The 20326-nt window shown below is 49.7% G+C and overlaps 1 protein-coding gene across 6 annotated transcripts in view; it reads left to right on the top strand.

Annotated features, from left to right (window-relative positions):
• Positions 1-20326, top strand: part of Kazn (kazrin, periplakin interacting protein) — a 383138-nt gene that overhangs the window by 344437 nt on the left and 18375 nt on the right. For 4 of the 6 annotated variants that reach the window (XM_036177421.1, XM_036177420.1, XM_036177423.1 and 1 more), the window contains one exon: positions 500-623. In XM_036177421.1, the coding sequence (XP_036033314.1) occupies positions 500-623 (124 nt within the window). Of the gene's footprint in view, positions 1-499; positions 988-20326 lie in introns of those variants that run through there. The other 2 variants (XM_036177424.1, XM_036177425.1) reach the window with 2 other exon arrangements.

Here is a 20326-nt window from a genome sequence, read left to right as displayed (position 1 = left end):
GCATACATCTTGAATACAAATTCCTAGACCTCACCCAGTGGAGGTTCCAGCCCAGATTGGGGGCAGGGGCTGCATTCCAAGACATTCTAAAGTGTTCTGTGAGCCTTAAGTCTAGTTTATGTCCTACCCTTTCTGTAGATAATACCAACCACGTCATTGGCCATTTGTGAAGCTCTCAGCAGGTGCTACCCCAAACCCCCAGCTCCAACATGGCGGTCAAGCCAGGATCCATCCTAAGTGTCTTTCTTTGCCTTACATCAGCGATACACTCAGGACAATCTTGAGTGGGTTCTGGTACTGTCAAAGAGAGGCTTTGAAACTAACCTCAGTTTGCACAGAGGACAAGGGACAGACCCCTAGGATTCCAGCCCCAGAGCCCAGCTTCTTACCCATGCTTTCCATTCCTCAACCTCGACATGACAGGGAAGAGGAAAGGCTCCTCCCTGCCCTTCCATCCACCAAGCTAAGTTTACCTTTGTTCTTCTCCCCTCTGCCTCAGTCACTAGAGGATCTTGAAGACCAAAAACGGAAAAAGAAGAAAGAGAAGATGGGATTCGGCTCCATCTCTCGAGTCTTCGCCAGAGGGAAGCAGCGGAAGTCCCTCGACCCGGGCCTCTTTGATGGTACCGCCCCTGATTATTACATAGAGGAGGACGCGGACTGGTGATAACCCACCACCCTTCGCCCATTGTCCGTGGGCATGTCTGTGTGTGGATGAGCCATGGAGCGTGTGAGTGTGTGTGCATGGGGGCGCGGGGCCTGTGTGGGGTGCATGTGCACAGGTGCACTCACCCACATGGGTGTGTGTAGCCGAGCACCTAGAACAGGCAGAAACACAAATGTGACCCCGCCCCCCTCCGCGTCGCCACCTCTGTAATCGATGTACATACCACAAACGTGTGTGACTCTGTCACCTCTGTTGTCTCCGAGCGATACAGTTGTGTTTGTTTTTCTGTTTGTTTTGTTTTCGATGTTTTGGGGTTTTTTTGTTTGTTTGTTTAATTGGTTGTATTTTTGTTTTTAATTTCCCCCTCTCTCCTCCCTCCTCCTTTTTATGAAACTTGAACACTTGAAGGACTGCTGTGTATTTGTAAATAACAGAAGTAGTGTGCACTTTGTGCTCGTAAAGTCCCTCACCCGGCCGCTACTGCAGCCCGTGTCGCCAAGGATGTGGTCTGTTTTCCATGTCCCCCCTCCTCCCGACCCCTCAGTGTGAACATGTGGGACCAGACCCTGTTCTTGGGGTGTGCCCAAGTCACTTTAACCACCAAAACACCCCGTCATCGTTGTCAGGGTAAGGTCACTCCGCAGAGACTCGTGAGTCCAACCGAGAAGTCTTGGCTGGGCTACAGTGTTTATAGGGGGTCATACAGGCTCTTTTTAATGGCCTGCCTGTTTTTAAATTGTGTTGCTGTTTCTTTCTTTATGGAACAAAAAGAGAGAAAGAAAACTGTTGCATTTAATTTATTTGCACAAATGCAGAAAACGTATTCTATCTAAATTATTACGTGGATATCGGAATGTATATTTTTCCACGGGGTGGGCGGGAGGCGGGCATTTCTGCTGACTTGTCTATTGTGTCCATGCCGCTGCAGACACTGTGCAAGGTAGAAATAGGGTGGCTAGAACTGGGGACCTCAGATGGCCAGCTTGCTTATTCTCTTTTCTCTTTTCTCTTTTCTGTCTCTCCCGGCTGCTGTCCTGCATGAGAGGACTCCTACCTTCTGCTCTGGCCTTCCTCTATATATATTCTCGCTATATATATTTATTTATCTGACATACAGAACGTGACTTCAGTGAGCAGAGACTAATGATCACGTTCCTCTTCTCTTGGGCCTGTCTTTGGAGCCATGTTGATTGAGTCCAGGGAAGGACAGCCTGGGGTACATCCATAGGGTCTGACCAGACCTCTGGGCCTGAGTCAGCTGGGTAAGAGGCCTCTGGTGGCACACACACACACACACACACACACACACACACACACACTCACACTCGAGTGCCTCTATCCTTAGTTTATTCCGCACATGGGCCAGGCAGATGTCAACAGAGAAGATGCCCACCTTCTGGGAAGGGCTGTTGGGGAGAATATCTAGCAGGTGAGCCCTCTGCCCTCTTTTCCAGTTGACTTCTTCCGCCACACATGGACTCTCTTGGAATCCCCAGAGCCCTGTCCTCCAATTCTGTCAGCAGCTCTGGCAGGCTCGTCCCATGAGGGCTGGCGGATGCCTATGGCTGTTTGGGGAGCATCATTGCCCACAGGGCTTCATCAGGGCATGGAGAACCCAGAGTTTCCAGCCAGTTCTGCCCCACCCTAAAACTCCAATCCCCCCCTTTCTTTTGCCCCGGGATCCCCTTTCTACTGATCTTTAACCACTAACAGCTCAGTCCACACTCTCATGGCCTCTGTGGCACCCCCACTAACAGCAGCGTTCTCAAGTCTGAAAAAGAAATTTTTCAGTGCTGGATGGAGCATCTGGAATGTATAGGATCTTGTGCCCAAAGCCTCTAAAACAAGCCAAAAAGCCCCCACCAGGTCCCCTCTTCCCTCCCAACCTAGCTCAGAGGCTGAGAGAGCAGGCAGGGACACCCAGTGAGCTTCCCTGTCTCTCTTTCAGCTCAGCTGGTTAACCCAGACTGATGGCGAGGGAGAGAGGCTAGAGCTGGCATCAGGGGGAGATCTTAAGAAACACTTCCTCCCCCCCCCATTGAATTTTTGTATTTTATTTTATTTGTTTTGTTTTTTATGATTCCTCCTCCCCCTTTACTTACAAGAAAATAAGATTGCAACCACTCCTGGTAATGACTTAGTCATTCCTTTTCATTTCAGTTTTTGGAAATTAGGAGATTGTCCTAAGAGTTACTAAGAATGATTTATTTGAGAGAACCACGTCAAATAGCGAATGAGTTATGGGTAACTATAGATGAGAATGACCTTTTCCCGTGGGAGAGGTTTCTCGAAGGCATGGATGCAAAATATAAAATATTAAAAAAATCTAAATAAAGCTTATTTTAAAATATGACGGAATTCTATGTGATTTGATTGTTTCTACGTTGCTCCCACCAGGAGGCTTGCATGACTAGAACTCCAGGGAATTCCTAGGCTGGGTGACAGGAGGGACCGAGGAAAGCTGGCTGGGTGCTAAGTCCCCTGAAGGGGGCCAAGCCAGGCGGACTCCCAGAACACCTTGCCTGTGTCACCTCTCCTAATTTGGAGGTGCAGTCAGTATCAGGGTTGCCCACATCCTAATGCAACACCTCCAGGCCCAGGATCCCCCATTCCCTGGAGCTCAGAGGCCCCACCAGCTTTCTTCGCGCCCCCCCGCCTCCCCTCACACTCCATCTGGAGGTCAGCGCTGTGTCTGTGATTTTGAGGTGTGCTGCCTTTCCTTGGGCCTCAGCAGACCCCTTCATCCCACGTTCCTACCTTGGGCAACCAGAGTGGCTCGAAAAAGGCAGAGTAGACGAGGCTTTTTTCTCAGCTTCTCAAGATCCCCAGATGCAAAACTCTGGTTTTCCATATGTCTCGGGAAGAGCCCATCATAGTAACTCTACATCCTGATTGTAACCCAGTGCCCTCAGTTTCTGTTTGTGCTCAGAAGCAAGACTGAAGGTAGGATGCACTTGAATGCCCCTTCCAGCTCTGCTAGCAAAGAACATGGCATTTTGAGGAGAAACCATGCTCCAAGGTGCAAAATGCAGGACCCCAGGTCAGTGAAGTCACAGGGTCAGGAAAGCTAGGGGCCATAAGGAACTTTGGCCACCAGAGTTCTCAATGGCCAGCCATATCTCTGGAACCAAAGGCTTTTATTCCTTCAGTGATTCTAACCAGCAGCCAGGATTGAGAATTCACCACAAGGCTAATCTAAGCAAGGCAGGTATATTCAGACTTGCAACCCGGTAGTCTGTGCCTGACCCTGTGCAGACATTACTAATCAATCAGAGTCCTTCCTACCCATCCAAGAGTAGCCTTAGCCGTTTCACTTTACAGAGCTTCAAGTATCAGTACTTGAAGTGCAGATTTGCAAGGATGAAGTTTAGTTGCTATCCCAGAACTAGCCTGGCCTCTCAAAACTGGTTTTAAAAAAACATGGGGGAAGTTTAAGCTCAGAAAGGAGTGATTTGGTCAAAGCCCACCACTCAAGAGTGTGAGCACACTGACTCAAAAGTTCTACTTTACTCTGTCCTTTGTGGTTTTCTCTTGTGGGGACTCATGCTAGAGAAACACCCTACCACTGAGTTACAGTGCCCATCAGGACCTCCTTAATAAAAGAATCCCTTCCAAGTGGCACCTGCTAGTCTGAAATTCGAGTGGAGTCACCCAGGGCACCCAGGCCAGTGTTCTTACTATGCTGTTCTTTAAGAAGGTACCATTCTCTGGGCTACTGAGTGACTGACCCCCTGGCTTGTGCAGTATTCAACCTTCAGGGTTATCCTCAGTAGCCTTTCTGCATGCTCTCCCACTCATACTACCAGGCTCCCACCAGTGTAACCAATAATAGTAACAACAATAACATCTAACATTCATTAGCATTTGCCATGGGCCAGGCTCTGTGTTGTATGCTCTCCATGGATTAACTTGGTTAACCCCACATCCTGTATTACCAGTGGGGAATCTGAGGTTAGGTAACATCCATGTGTGGGGATTGTAGGTGTGTACTAGCATGCCTGGTTTGTGCAGTGCTGGGGATAGAACCCCAGGCTTCGAGCCTGGGGAGTCTGACTATACCCCAGCATCTGGAACTGGGAGGGGCCAGGACTGTAGGAGGCCAGCTCTGACCTGTTGAAGGGTTCTTGAAGGGAGGAGAGAGGAATGAGGAAGTATTAGAAATATAGGTGGAGACAACTACAAAGATAGAGACACAGATAGCTTCGGGAGGGCCTTGGGTCAATACCCAGTAGCCCCCAGTTTAATCATGATGGGTTGTATAGACTCTTCAAAGCACCTGGTAACCATGCTCCTCACCAAATCGTCCCATTATGCAGCCCTGCTGGGCAAAGCAAGCTCAGACTTTCTGATCTTGAGTAAGGTCTTACTAGGGAGCCTCTGTGGGCCTCCACACAGAACCTATAGGTATTCCTGCCATCTGGGGTGCCTTTCTGCTCAGACCTGGCTTGAAGACCCCACCCTAATCCCACACACTCACAATGGCCTCCGACCCAGCATGGTCCTGCTTTGTTGTTAGAGTACAATGTTCCCATATCTGAGCTATGGACCTGAGAACCAGCTCAACTCCAGCAGGGGGAGGCATATGGCACCCCAACCCTAACAGATGAATCAGCAAGCAGCCCTGAGCTGCCCCACCCCTGACACTCTGTGACACTTACCTACTGCTGATGGCTCTGGGAACCCAGGTGAGGGCTGGCTGCACTGTGGATCCTTGGCCTTTGGGGATAGTGGGAAGTATGGGAGATTGAAACAAGGTGCTCATGTGTTTTAGACGTGTGCTGTACCACCAGATTTCATTGCCCAGGACTCTTTTTTTTTTTTTTTTTTTTTTTTTACTTTTTTATTTTGAGACAGGGACTCAGTAAGTTACCTAGGCTGTTTTTCAACTTGAGATCCTCCTGCCTCATACTTTCTGGTAGCTGGTATTATAAGCATGCTCCATCAGGCCTGGCTTTCAAACAACATGGTTGAATGCCCCCAACTTACATTTTTAAAAAAGAGACCTCGTAGAGGCCCCTACATCCCTCTTAATGACTCTTTAAGTTCTTTCAACTTGGACCCCCACTAGGTGGGGTCCCTCCATCCTGTTTTCCAATGGATAAAAACTCTTAAAGGGTGGCTAAAGAAGTCTGCACTATAAAACAGTAGTTCCTTGTGAGCAGTAAAAATAGCCCCAATGGCTGGGTGGTGGTGCATACCTTTAATCCCTGCATTCAGGAGGCAGAAGCAGACAGATCTCTGAGTTCTGAGTTTGAAGCCAGCCTGATCTATAAAGCGAGTTCCAGGACAGCCAGGGCTACACAGAAAAAAAAAAATCTCAAAAACTGAAGAAAAAAAAAAGGGAGAAAATAACAATATTTGTATAGTAGGTGTTCTTTAGCTATCAAAGTCCACAGCAAGTTGGGGTTTCTGCCTCTGTGATGGCAGCAGGGATGTGGTGATGGCCTCTTCAGGCACCCTTGAGTGGTGTCCTGAGGCCCAGATGTGTTGTCCTGCACAGCTGTACACAGCATCTGAGTGAACAAGGTCCCAGAGAATTAGTGTTTGAGAAGCAGAATCGGGGCTGTGGGATGTTTCTCAGGGGCCTAATAGAGTGCCCACCCCACCTAGCATGGGTTCCATAATAGTGCTTGGAACATAGAGGCAAGAGGAACAGAAGATCAAGGTCATCCTGGGCTGCACTAAACCCTGTCTCACACACACACACACACACACACACGCACACACACACACACACACTGAGAGTACATCAGGACAACCTCTATTCTAGTTAGTTTGGGGTTTGGGAATTTCCTGATTGCTTTCTAAATGCATCACCAGGATGTGGGCTGATGTTACTAAAACACAGCAGTTGAGGGCCACAGTACTAGGGGATCAAATTGTGTGCAGTGCCCCAGCTTAGCCAAAATTGTCTTTGGGAAATGAGGACCCTTTAGTGCCCAGTGGGTTCCCGGCCACATCCTGTCTTGACTACCAGTTCCGCCTTTATTCCTGACTTCAAGTGTGTAGCCCATGGGCCCCAGTAAGCTTGTCTGTAAAGGAGTGTAGCCACCCCCTTGCTGTGAGATGTCTTTCTGTACGCTGTGAATTTATGTTGTTCCTATTGGTTAATAAATAAGCTGCTTTGGCCTATGGCAGGAAAGGAAAGAGACAGGAAGAAGAAAGGCAGAGGCAAAGAGAGATGCAAGCCAGCCGCCCAAGGAACAACATGTAATGAGATGCAGGTAAAGCCACAGAACACGTGGCAATACATAGATTAATAGGAATGGGTTGAGTTATAAGAGCTAGCTAGCCAGAAGCCTGAGCCATTAGGCCATATAGTTTGTAAATAATAAGCCTCTGTGTGTTCATTTGGGTCCGAGCAGCTGCGGACCACAGGTAAGAGAGATTTGTCTGGATCTCGGTGGGGCCTGGCGGGACAGGAGACAACTTCCGGGCACACCCCCTCTTTCTCATGAGTCCAGAAGTGAAAGCCAAAGCTTTTAAAACCATGATTCATGCCCCCCCACCCTCCTCCAGCTTGTAACGTGGGTTTAAGTTCAGTGGAGAGTAGGAAAGGGGCTCAGCGCGGGATGGGGCCAGGGTATCTATGCCCTAGAACCAACTATTGGTCTACCATCTGACCAACTAACCCAAGGCTGGTTCCCAGGGTAAACGCCGGGCACGGGGTTGTGAGAACTCAAATCTCTCCAGCTGCCAATCCCAAGTGCAAGTTCATCTCCAGGGTTACGCTGAAGAAACAGCCACCCAGCTCCTCTGCTCCGCAATAGGCTTAGGCCTTGGCCATGGAAGTCATCAGCGCCAGCAGCTTCCTGCCTCTCCAGCATCAAGAGAGACTCTGCTTGTGGCTACCATGTGGAGAAGCACTACCCAAGGCTGTGTCCTTGAAACAGACTCAGGGTCACCCAGGATGTGGCTTTTATAAGGAGACATGCCAGTAGCCAGGGCTAGCCTGGTCTAGGGGTGAGGTCTCTCTCTTTTGTTCACTATTAGTTCTTTCCACTCTTCCGAGAGTAACACAATGGGCTCACCAAGGCACAGAAAGGTGAAGTTATTGCCTAGAGTCACACAGCTAGGAAGAGCAAAACCCTGTCTAGCTGCCAAGAGTCAGCTCTTGGAGACGTTGCCATGTGGTTTTAAGTGAACCCCCCTGACCTTAAGGTCCCCTCAGGGCCAGCCAATCAACATAAAGCCTCAGAAAGTTTTACCAGGAGGGTAAGACCAATTCTGATCACCTCTATGTTGTCAGTTTCTCAATCCAAAGAAGATGAGTTATAAGTAGGAAATTTGTAAAGTGTGTTCCAGGGACGCCTGGGAATTCCTCGGAGATCTAGTAAACTGAGAGCTGCTGAATGATTAGCAGGCTGGCTGTAAAACATCTTCAATCAGAACCAGGGTCTAAGTCAGACACCACCCTTCCATAAGGGGGTCCCATGACATGATAAGTGACGGAAACAGAACAGTTAGAAGTCTGGGGAACACTGGTAGATCCATAGTTGGTTCTAGAGCACAGATTCCCTGGCTTCATGCCACATCTGCTGAATGGAAGGCCTGGGGTCGAGACCCCAGGATTTTGGCCCATCCTGAACATGTTCTCCAACATGGGCTTAGTGGAGGCTGGGGGAGGGGGGGCAGTAGCATGCCTTTGTGACATCCTGCAGAGCCTGACATGGTCACCACAGGGAAGTCTGGGGAGCCACATGCAACAGGACCCCAGATTTCTCCAGACAGAACTCTGCTAAGAGCCTCGGGGGGGGGGGGGCTGCTGAGCAGAGCCAGCCTCAGAAGCCTGCAGCAGAGGAAGTCCTCAGTGTGGCTAGAAGAGTTCAGCCATGGGATGGGAGGCAGGGGATGGAAGACCTGAGTTAAGTCCAAATTCTAAGCTCGCTATCCACTGTGGCCGACCCTGTCTGTGGCCCACCAGCGTCTTTTCTGAGCATCAGGTAGCCAGGAGCTGTGGTGCCACATGGACACCAGCCCGTGAATATTAAACACCAAACAACAGTTTGGTGGGAGGGTTGGGGGAACAGTTAGACATGGATCTCCTGCAGAGGTGCCAGCAGGTATCTGCCCACACCCTGCCTCAGGTTTCTAAGGAGGCTGGACCTTCCCCAGTCCATCACCCCTTGCCCAGCTTGATCTCGGACTCTGTGACAATGGGCAAGTTGTTTCCCTCTCTGGGCCTGAGGTTTACTTAAAAGACATGCCAGGCAGAAGTTATCAATCCGTGGCCCATCATCTCAGAAGTCCCTGGACTGTTGTATAAGGTTTGCCTGCAGCCTACTCTGGACCATCACCCCTGGTCCACACACTGCCTTCCAACCCCAGATTCTGGCTTCCTGAACTTTTCACATATGATGTCATTTGAATGAAGGCTCTGTAGCATTAAGACAATGCATAAGCCGGGATGGGTACCCCTGTATGTTCCTCAGGGCCTGTAGACTGTTTCCAGGATTGGGAGAGAAGGAAAGCCCTACAAAGACCACTCCGCATCGCCCCAGCTTTTCCCTCAGCCCTTCTCCCCGCCAGACACAGATGGGGTAGGTTCTTCCTTCAGCCCAGGAAGTACAGGAATGGAACTAGTTGCTTCTGAAAGCCTGCAAGCTGTGGCCAGAGACCCTTCCCACAAAGCTGTGAACCTAGATCCTGGATGACCCCCTGCAAAACTGTTAAGCAACCCTGTTTCCAGGTCACAGACCCATCACAGTTAATGGCTATCTTTCCCTGGCAGATGCGGGGAGGCAGAGCTCAGAGTGCTGCTTCTGGTCTGAACTCAGTCCCCACTCTCACTAGCTAGTCATTTTTGACAAGTTATTCAACTCGTTCGGCCTCAATTTCTTCAGCTGCACAATGGGCAGAATAAGATACAGTGTCCAAGGCTTCTGCAGGGATGATGTCCACACAGGAGGTTCAGCTCAGACAGTGATGGCCTTGGTTCACGGGGTCACCAGCTGTCAGGTAGGCAGGATGCCCCCTTGCACAGGGTGAGTACAGCAACTGTTCTAGCTGCTCAGGTGACCTCTGCCCCTTCTATAACATATAGGAGGGACTTAACCATAGCAAAAGAAAGTGTCCAATGCTGGGATCCCGTTCTCAGATCTATGCCTTGAGCTGCATTATAATATTCAGCTAGGAGGAAAAGAAAAATCTTGATCAATAACTTTGGGGAACTATACTACAGATCTTAACAGAGCATATTCACTTATGAAGACCCTCACAGGTTCTGCCATGCAGAAAAAATATTTTACGATCTCCCATCCAATGATTCCCTGGCTTAGCTGAGGCCAGAACCAGGTCTTTTACTCTAGCTGTGTGGGTCAGACTCTGAGAAACAATGGGCACGCCATGCCCTCTGGCACCTTTTGATCCAGTACTCTGTGCCAGGAGATGCTGAGTCAGGAGCTCTTTGGGGGATGTTTAAGCATGTTCTTTCTGGCACTGCCTAGACATGGAAGCCCCTAAGGTCCATGTCTGCTGGACCAGTGCACTTAAGAAGTGAGGTGAAGCCAGGCGCCTTTAATCCCAGCACTCGGGAGGCAGAGCCAGGCGGATCTCTGTGAGTTGGAGGCCAGCCTGGTCTACAAAGCAAGTTCCAGGGAAGGTGCAAAGCTACACAGAGAAACCCTGTCTCGAAAAACCACAAAAAAAAAAAAAAGAAAGAAAAGAAAAGAAGAAGTGAGGTGAAACCCAAGCATGGGGCACACGACTGTAACTCCAGCACCTTGACAAGCAATTGGAGCTGGAGCTGGAGTGCCAGTGGCAGCATGCCTGCTTGGCATGGATGAAGGCCTCAGTTCCATCCTCATCACCTCACTAGTGTGGTGACGTGCACCTGTAATCCCAGCACTCAGGTGGGAGAGGCAAGATCAGGAGTTCAAAGTCATCCTCGATACATTGTAAGTTTGAGACCAGTGTGGGCTACATGAGACCCTGTCTCTTACAAACAAACAAACAAACAAACAAAAATCCTGAGGTGAGCCAGGCGCCAGGTTAGGCAGCGAGATAGTTTGAGCCATGCCTACAGAGACATGAGGATCCCCAACAATTAGTTAAATGGCTGGGACCAGGGGTGCGTTCTTATGGCGGTGTTTAACTGTCCAGCTGTAAGAGGGGCTGAGTCTGTTTTATAGGGCCCAGCTCTCTTGCCCTCTAGCATCTTCAGGTACCCTGTGGGAGTTCCGGGCTGCCTAATTGCTGTCCCTGCGATGGGATAGGCATGCTGGATTCCCATTCAAGTTGGCCCTGCTTCCAGACAGGGCCAGCATCCTTCCTAGCTAGGAAGCTGGTGTCTCTGGAGGTGGCTTGGAACAGATTATCAGGACACCATAGGGCCAGGGAGGAGAGGAGGCAAGGAGGGGACACAAAGATAGAGACTACAAAGACAAAGGGACATGAGGAGTCACTAGGACAGTGGTTCTCAACCTGTGGGTCGTGACCCCCTGGGGGTCCAATAACCCTTTCACAGGGGTCACCTAAGGCCATCAGAAAACACAGATATTTACATTATGATTTGTAACAGCAAAATTATAGTTACAAAGTAGCAACGAAAATAATTTTATGATGGGGGTTCACCACAATATGAGGAACTGTATTAAAGGGTCGCAGCATTAGGAAAGTTGAGGACCACTGCCCTAGAGAATGGAGGGACAGGTGGATGAGATCATGGGTCGCAGTCAGCATGTGAGTTAATCCCCGCTTCGTTCCCTTGTGTGTGCAGGAAATGCACATTTAGTGACAGCTGAGCTAGCAGCATTGACAAGTATCCCCCTGCTGCAGGAAGGGTTAGGAGCCCGTCCAGCTCTGGAGCCAGGGCTCAGAGCTGTTTGACTCTCAGCCCCCACCCAATCCTCAGAGCCTCCATCTCTCCCTCTGAGGTGGAGATGGGAAAGTTGCAAAGTTGAAGCAATACATGGAGAAAGGGCCGAACGTCACAGGAGCTTGTCTCAGGGATGCAGGAGGCCCAAGGAGAGCAAATCAGGGCTGGCCACTAAGGCTGGGCTCTGCCATGGCAGGGTCCTCTGGGCTCCCCTGCCCTCACCCCAGCACAGTGGCCTTCCGGAGATTGGAGTCTACCTCTCAGGAAGAAGCAATGGATTGTGGGACTTGGTGAAACTGGCTCAAATTGCTCACATCTGTGTCTTGAGGACAGTTCTGATGGGCTATACTGCAAAATATAGTGTGGGTGACAGACTCAGGCCCACCTCCGTGAGCTGGCAGTGTCACACTGCGGATACATCTGCTTCGTGTCATCTGTGATTCAAACTCAAAGGCCTAGGGAGACCCAGCAGACAGGCAAGTCTGCGTCATTGAGAGTGTCTGGACCATGTAAAGGAAGAGGCCTCACCCGCCCTGGCAAGCCTGGAGAGGATACCAGCCAGATGTTTCCAGAGCTCTTGACCTTGAAGGAGGGAGGGCACAGATGTGGTGCAGGACCCCAGTGCTTCAACGTTAACAATCAGTCTGAAAACATTGACCTCCAACCAAGGAAAGAGATCCTTGGCTCCAGTTCACATCCTGGCCCACAGCTTTGCTGCCTCTAGGCTGGGTGTTCTGTGTGCTCAGCTCCCTGGCCCAGGCTCTCTCCTATTGGCAGAGCCTTGGGGCCCCAGGTGCCCAGTTCTCTTCAGCTGGGGACCCTCCTGCCCTTTTCAACTGGGCAGCCACATTCCTTTCCTAACCCTCAGCAATATGAGCGCCAGGCCAATGGAGTGGAGGGAACAGGAGTCCTCTCTGAGAATAACCCTCAGACCATTATCTTCCTGAGACTTCCTGAGCCTGTGGCCACCTTCCTATAACCTAAGAATACAGTCACCTTTCACTTTGTCTTCCAGAGTCCAGGGAACTCGGAGACAGAGCCAGGGCCTTCACCTTCCGTGAAGTTGCCAGTGGGCCTGGTGAAATGGGCCCCCAGAAGGATGTCTGCCCACCATTATGGATAGCTGCTGTAACGCAGGGCTTTGAACAGGCTGCCAGCATGAGGGCTAAAGAAAGACCCCGCCTTTGGACACTGAGCGCCTACTGTCCCAGGCCTGTGCTAGGCACTTCATATACACTCATTAAGTCATATGAAAAGTGTCTCTGAGTACTGCCAGTGTGCCAGGCTTAGGGCTGGGGGCCCAGGATGTAGATGTCATGTTTTGTTGTTGTTTCTTTGTTTCTTTGTTTCTTTCTTTTCTTTTCTTTTTTTTTTTTTTTTTTGGACAGTGTTTCTTTCTATAGCCCTGGCTGTCCTGAAACTCTCTCTGAAGACCAGGCTGGCCTCAAACTCACAGAGATCCACTTGCCTTTGTCTCCTGAGTGCTGAGATGGAAGGCCTGTGCCACCACAGATATAAATTAAGAGGTAACATCAGTCATCTTCATTAAAGTCTTTCGCTTTAAAGCCGACTTCACTAAAGTCCTTGAATAGTGTTGTCTCAGCTTGGAATACGGGGAAACTGAGACTCGGAGAGGCAACACAGTAACCCAAGAAGACAGAACAAACTAGGGGTAAGACTTGGGGTACAACACACTATTGCACGCTGCCCCCTTTCAGGCAGACATGACTGGATTAGAAACAGGAAGTTTCAGCTCATTCATGACTGAGCTTCTATTGGAAGAAGCAGCTTGGGGGCGGGGCAGGACAGTGGCAGGACAGAGAAGGCCCTGGCAAGATGGGTAGAAGCTTCCTGGCATCCTCGGCCCCAGGCTGGGGCTCCGGGTGAATGCACTCATGGATTCTAAAAGGGTTTCAGCCAGCCAGGAGAGTGAGCACACCATGGCATCAGCCCTGGCTACGGGCACACCAGGGACTGTGTAGGAATCAGTATGGGACAGGTCAAAACAGGCGTTCATCTTCCCGCGGCATCTTCCTGTAGTGTCCAGGTTGTAAGAACTGTGCAGCCCTAACCTCATCGAAGCTTTCAACACCAGGAAGGAAACTAACTAGCCACTGCCCAGCTCCAGGCTTGCAAGCCTGCCCAGCCTTAATGCCATCAATAACAGAACCTAGTGTTAGTCTATGGAGCTCTGGGACCGTTAGTTGTGAAACATTTTGAGGGGGGTTGGGGCTGTGTGACAGTTTACATTAAATGGCCAAATGGTTCCAGAGGAATCAGATACTGTCATGTACACCCAGGATCCCAGCACTTGGGAGGTGGAGAATCCGGAGTTCAAGACCAGCCTCAGCTTCCTAAAAAGCTCATTTCACAGATGAACTTTCTCAAAACTGGACAACAAACAAGACCATCCTAGCCAAGGGGATGCCCCCAAGTGCTCAGCAGCGGCTCCTGTGTCCCAGTGGGCTGGTTAACCTAGTCCCAGAGTCCTGAGTTGTCTGGAGGGTGGTAGAGCAGCTGCAAGATGAAGGTCCCAGGTAGGCGAGCAGAAACATGTGACTTCTAAGTAAGGGTCCAGAGCCTCCCAGACCCTCATCCCCTGTCACCTCAACTCTGCTTTCCACAGCTTGGCAGACTCAGCCTCGCACAGTGTCTGTCCAGACCCTCTGCCCAAAGATCCTCACTTCTCCTGGGATCCATGTCTCAGACCCACCTATGTTGGAGCAGGGTCTCCTAGGAAACGTGTCAGCAAAGAGACATGGATATGGGAATCTCAGGATAACGGAGGAGGGTGGGCTACAAGCAGTAGGAAAATAAACTTCTGTAACAAATTAGATCATAAGAAGGACTTCCAAAATGGAGGTGTACTCCTTGTCACTTGCCAAGGACAGGGGCTTGGACCCAAGCCTGGGTGACTGATAGATAAGGCTGATCTGAGAACTGAGGGCAGCACAGGCTACTCTAGTGGTGTGTGTATCCTGCTTGCTGGTACCCTGTGGATACAGTTCAGGTACATGGCTCAGTCTTCTCAATGCATAGGACAGCCCTGGGGCAAAGAATGATGGTGATCTCAATGTCAGTCATTTCAGGTGGACAGACCTTTCCACGGGCAAAGAAAAGGACAAAGGACACAGGACAGTCATGAGGGGTGGGCCAGCTGCAGGCTATGGCCTAGGAGAGTGGAGGTGGCTGGTGGGAGAGCAACCCATTCTACCTCCTCCCTTCCTGGCCCCTTCTCTTAGCCCTCCAAGCAGACTGCCTTGAGAGCACCCCACACCACCCCACCCCCACCCCCAGCGACAAGCTATTGGCATGAAGGGGGAGTACTTATACCACAAAACAGGCAAGGAGGTGCTTTTTGAAAGCTGCCACACTTTCTAGAAACATGAGAATCAGCTGTTAAACGTTTGCTTTGGTTTAGCACCTTGCTAGGTGCCAGAGACACCCAGGGGCCCACCAGGCCAAGCTCCTTCTCCTATGGAAGAGTAGGTAACAGAGAAACACGGATGCTGGTCCAATGGTCCAATTGCACAGGTTAAATTAATCCAAGGTGAGAGGGGGCAGTGTCAGAAAATGTCCTGAGTTAGTAAGAATTTGTATGCATGTGGTGATGGGGGTGGGCACTAGTGACCAGGGGAGGACTCCCTGATGGCAACAACATGTAAACAGAGCTCCAAAGGTTGGAAAGGAGCTTGCCACCCCCAGGCCCAGGGAACAGCAGGATCAACAATTTGAGAACATAAACCTTTCCCACAATTGTCAATGGCTCCTGTTAGGGTAGGGACATCATCATCTTCTTGGGCTAGGACAGCAGCCAACTGGCCTCTCCCTCTGCAGTCAGAGAACGTGATAACAAGGTCCTTATCTTGAACACTTTGTACTCCGGTTTCTCATGTGATGTCTGTGTGTCTGTGTGTCTGTCCTCTTGCCTGCCTGTCGTCTGTCTCCGTCTCTCATTCTCACTCATGGCAGGGTTCCTGGCTCCCTAGCTCAACAGGCAGAGCCAGCAGCAATTCCCCAGCCTCAGAGCAGGCTGCTTCACCCTGAGGACCATCCCAACGCTTGCAGTTTCTGTACGTCTTCCCAGAGTTCTCCACTGATGAGCACAGGTGTTGAGCCTCACCATGAGTCAGCCCAGGTCATAAAGAGTCAGGAGACCGAAGCAGGGGTGTCGTTTAGTTGGTAGAGCGCTTCTCAGCACAAGGCCCTGTGTTTCCTCTCCAGTACTGCATAAGTGCAGTGGTACATGCCTGTCATCTGGGCACTGGGAAAGTAGAGGCCGGAGGACCTGAGGTTCAAGGTCACCCTTAGCTATATAGTGAGTTTGAGGCTAGCCTGGGCTACATGAGACACCCTCTCAGAAAAATGGAGTAGACTGACCAGAGACATCATTTCATGGCAGGACAGATGAACAGCCCCACACCAGCAACATCTGCAGATCAAGCCAGAACAGAATGGACAGTACATGGTATAGGAGAGATATCCACCTTGGTCAGGAGAGAGGAGAGAGACACACTCTGAACATTTTAGAAATAGTACAGTTGATAATATCAAAACTGAATAAATAGTTAATCTGCAGATTAAATAGCTAAAGAGACAATTTTTTAAGTGGAAAATAGCTTTAAGGAAATGACCTCCTAAAAATGCAAAGAGACAAGGAGTTGAGTCTGTAGGATATGCTGAAGAGGCGCAAGCAAATGATCATGAGTTCTAGGCTAACCTGGGCTATGCTTTAAAAGTCACTCTCTGATGGGGGTTAGGTCATATGGTGATAAACAATGATGAGGAAATTCTAGCTGTCTGGTCTAATACAACAGCCACTAGCTGCACACTACTGTCTAAATTTGCATTTGAATTAATTAGTTAATTAAAATTAAATAGAATTAAAAACTCACTTCCTCAGCCACACTAGCCATATTTCAAATTTCACCGTGGCATGCTGGGTACTGCCAACCCCATCCCATTTCTACCCTTACACGGATGGGTTCTGCTGACAGTACTAAGCAAGAAAGTGGGAAAGAGAATCTAAAAGCCCTTGAAGTTATGTCTCACTGAAATCCAGGAGGGAACAAAGAGAATGGAGCAGAGGTAACATAAAGAAATGAGTCTTGAGACTATGCCAAAAACTCAGAAAGCAGAATCTATATGACTCAGGATTGATTACGAAATTAGAGAAAGTAGGGTTGGGGAGTCAGCTCAGTGAGTGAAACTCACATCAAGCATGGGCGATGGAGCTCAGAGTCCCAGAACCCACATAAAGTAGACAGGATAGCATGAGTCTGCAATCCCAGCACTCCTGAGGTGAGACGGGAGGCAGACGGGAGATTCCCAGAAGCTCCCAGGCCAGCCTGACCTGCACAGTGCTGAACCAGAAAAGACAGTGACTCTTGTGAGGTGGAAGGCAAAGACTGACACCCAAGGTTGTTCTCTGACCTCCACATGTGCGTCCTGGGACGTGTGCCTCCCTCCCAGACACAAAGAGAGAGACAGTAGATAGATAGATAGATAGATAGATAGATAGATAGATAGATAGATAGATAAACTCAAATCTAGCCTCATTGTAATAAGATACACAGAAGACCATGAGAAACCTTCAAAGCAGTCATCAGAAACCAACATTAAGACTGCCCTGACTTCTACCCAACAGGAGGATAGGAGATTAGAACCATGGATCCAACGTGCAGCAGCAAAGTGTGGGAAACCCCTCGCTTGCACTCCTGGGAGTTAGATACAAGTTTACTTCAGATAAACAAGTTTTGAGAGCTTCCCACTTTCCTTCCAAATACTTTGAATCAAGAGAGAATTCCTTTCCTCCTCCTCCTCCTCCTCCTCCTCCTCCTCCTCCTCCTCCTCCTCCCCTTCCTCTTCCTCCTCCTCCTCCTTCTTTTTTCTGAGACAGGGCCTCACTGTGTAGCCCTGGTTGTCCTGGAACTCACTTTTAGACCAGGCTAGCCTCAAACTCACAGAGGTCCGCCTATCTGTGCCTCCTGAGTGCTGGGATTACAGGCATGTACCATCACCACCCAGCCCAAAGGAGATTTTCAATCACCTTCTTGAGTAGTCAAAAGATAGAGGGCTGGAGAGATGGCTCAGAGGTTAAGAACACTGACTGCTCTTGCAGAGGTCCTGAGTTCAATTCCCAGCACCCACATGGTGGTTCACAACCATCTGTAATGAGATCTGGCGCCCTCTTCTGTGTACATAACAAATAAATAAATCTTAAAAAAAAAAATTAAACATGTCAAGCCGAGCGGTAGTGGCACATGCCTTTAAAAAAAAAAAAAAAAAAGATAGAATCCCAGACAAGCAGTAATAAACAAAAACCTGAGAAGCTTTAAGTGAATTGTTTCAAGCAAACGCATGCCAGTGTAAAGTAATCACGATCACAGTGTCCCATGACTGAGGTCTTCAGGATTAAAAGCAGCTGTAGCACTGTTAGAACAAGGGGTGTTGGGAATCCTTGGTGTCCATTCTGACTGTCTGTGATGAGACATTAAAACAACAATGGATGAGCTGTACATCTTGGTCAGCTGACTCTGCATAGTCAGTGTGAGAGGGGCCGCTAAAGCAATGGATGTGCCCCTGGAGTGTGCCTCCAAAGGACCGGGACCCCCTAGAGTCGCTGCTCCAGGAGACATGAGATCCTGAAACTTTTATCTCTAGCTTGTTATTGAGTGATGTTGATGTTGATGTCTCAGGGACCACACTCTGAGGACAATTACATGAAAACCAGAGACTCGGAGAGTGAAGTTTCCAACCTACCAGGGAGGGAAGAACTGAATGAGACAATAGAGAACAGAGTCCCAGTGTTGACCTTCAACCTCCAGGGCAGGCCATTCTCCCAAGGGCTTTGTGCAGTGAATCAGACATGATTATTTGGGGCTTTCTGGGCCAGATAATCTCTGCCACAGATACCTCAATGTGAGCAAAATCAGAACCAAAGGACATGGCTATGGTCCCACAAAAGGAATATCAGACCAGGACTTTTTCTCCCCCTCCCCCACCCCCACCCCAGGCTGGGGATGGGATGAAGGGCCTCAAGTTTTCAAAACAAAAGGGCTACTGGTGAGCCATGCACATGCTTTTTAGAAACCCATGCAAGGGGTTGGATGCAATGCTGTGCCCATCCCTATCTTTGGTTCCTACAGTAGTTTCCATAGGGCCCATGGCCTCCTGGGAAGCCTCTGCAGCAAGGCTGGGATCATCATTGCCACTATTCTTAGTATCTTGTGAGGTGTGTGTGTGTGTGTGTGTGTGTGTGTGTGTGTGTGTGTGTTTCACAAGCGTGTGCGAGCATATTGGTAGTGATAGCAAATCCCCAATCCTCTGGCTCCAGCCCTTTGGCTGAGCAGCCAGGCTGTAAACGTGAGATCTATTTCTACTCTCAGGGCTGAGAAGGAGGGAAATAAACGCAGAACTGATGGACGCACGGGTGTGGAAACTGATACATCAGGCCAGCATTTGGGGAACGACAGTTTAGTTGATGCTTTACGACCCTAAAGACACCTCTTCTGCCACATCCTCCACTTTACAGTTCAGACTTGGGGCAGAAGGCAGGAGGTAGGGGAGGGAGGGCTGACTGCACCTAAATGGAAGTGTGTGAGTTGACGGTGGGAGCTTGTATGGACGCTTGTGCTCCCTACCCTGTGCTCCATATGCAGCTGGAGGTGTGAGGAAGATCAACTTCCACACGCTGGCATGAGTGCATGCAAATGCATGCTCACGTATGCACCCCCCCACACACACACACTCCTGATGCTGCAGAGGATCTGCACACAAACATAGATGAGTGCACATATGATCATGCACACACAAGTGCACGTGAGTACACGCACACACAAAGGCACACACAGGATGTTTCTCATCTGTGTTCACTGTCAGTCATTCCTCCCTGCCTCCCACTCTGCCTCCCTCTCTCTTCCTCCTGTTCACCTTTTGAGGTTTGCTATGTCTTTCTAGAGGGCTGGTGTTATTGTGCTCAGCGCCCCCCCCCCCCCGCCGCCGCCGCCTTACCTCCTTCTCACCTTCTCTTTTCTCACCCCACCACCCCAACCCCAGACCCCTTCACCAGGCACAAAACCTCAGTTCCACCCCTCACCTCCCAACCCCTCTGCCCCAGACCAGGGTCTAACCCAGCTCAATCCCTTCCTTGGCATCTGGGCTGAATCATAACAACAATAAGGCATCATATCTAAGCCGTGCATGAGACCAGGGCACCTGCTGAATTCTAAGTGTATCCCAAATGTGCCCAAGTCCCAGGGAGAGGCCCTAGCTACCAGTGTTAGCTTTCCCCAAGGGAGGGCCTGTGGTGTCATCACAGTCCAAGGTGGAAGATGCCTGCCCACCTAGAACAGCACTGTTACATTCATTTCAAACAGAGAGTACCGGAGGCTTCAGGAAGTTTGCCCGAAACCAGAGTCTGCACAACACCACGGCCTAGTGGCCAATGACAGCAAGGGCCTTGAAGTTTGATTGAATACCAAGACTGCACATCATCTCTTATTTTCCCCCAAAGTCAGTAACAGCCCCTGCCCTGTGCAAGCACCACCAGTGGATCACTGCACTCAAAAATCCAGAATGTGAAATGCTCTAAAATATAAAACTTTTTAAGCACTAACATGACACCCTGGAGAAAATTCTATGACATGGGGCTGAAGAGATTGCTCATCATTTACTGGATGCTCTTACAGAGGATTTGGCTTTGTTCCTAGCACCCACATTAGGTGGCTCACAACTGCCTGTAACTCCAGCCCCAGGGAGTATGACACCTCTTCTGACCTCCCCCAGCACGGCACTCACTCGCACATACTCATACAGACATAATTTTAAAATGATAAAAATAA

Source organism: Onychomys torridus, chromosome 2 (genome assembly GCF_903995425.1).
Source record: "Onychomys torridus chromosome 2, mOncTor1.1, whole genome shotgun sequence".
NCBI lineage: Eukaryota > Metazoa > Chordata > Mammalia > Rodentia > Cricetidae > Onychomys > Onychomys torridus.
This window is presented reverse-complemented; position numbering and strand designations above follow the sequence as displayed.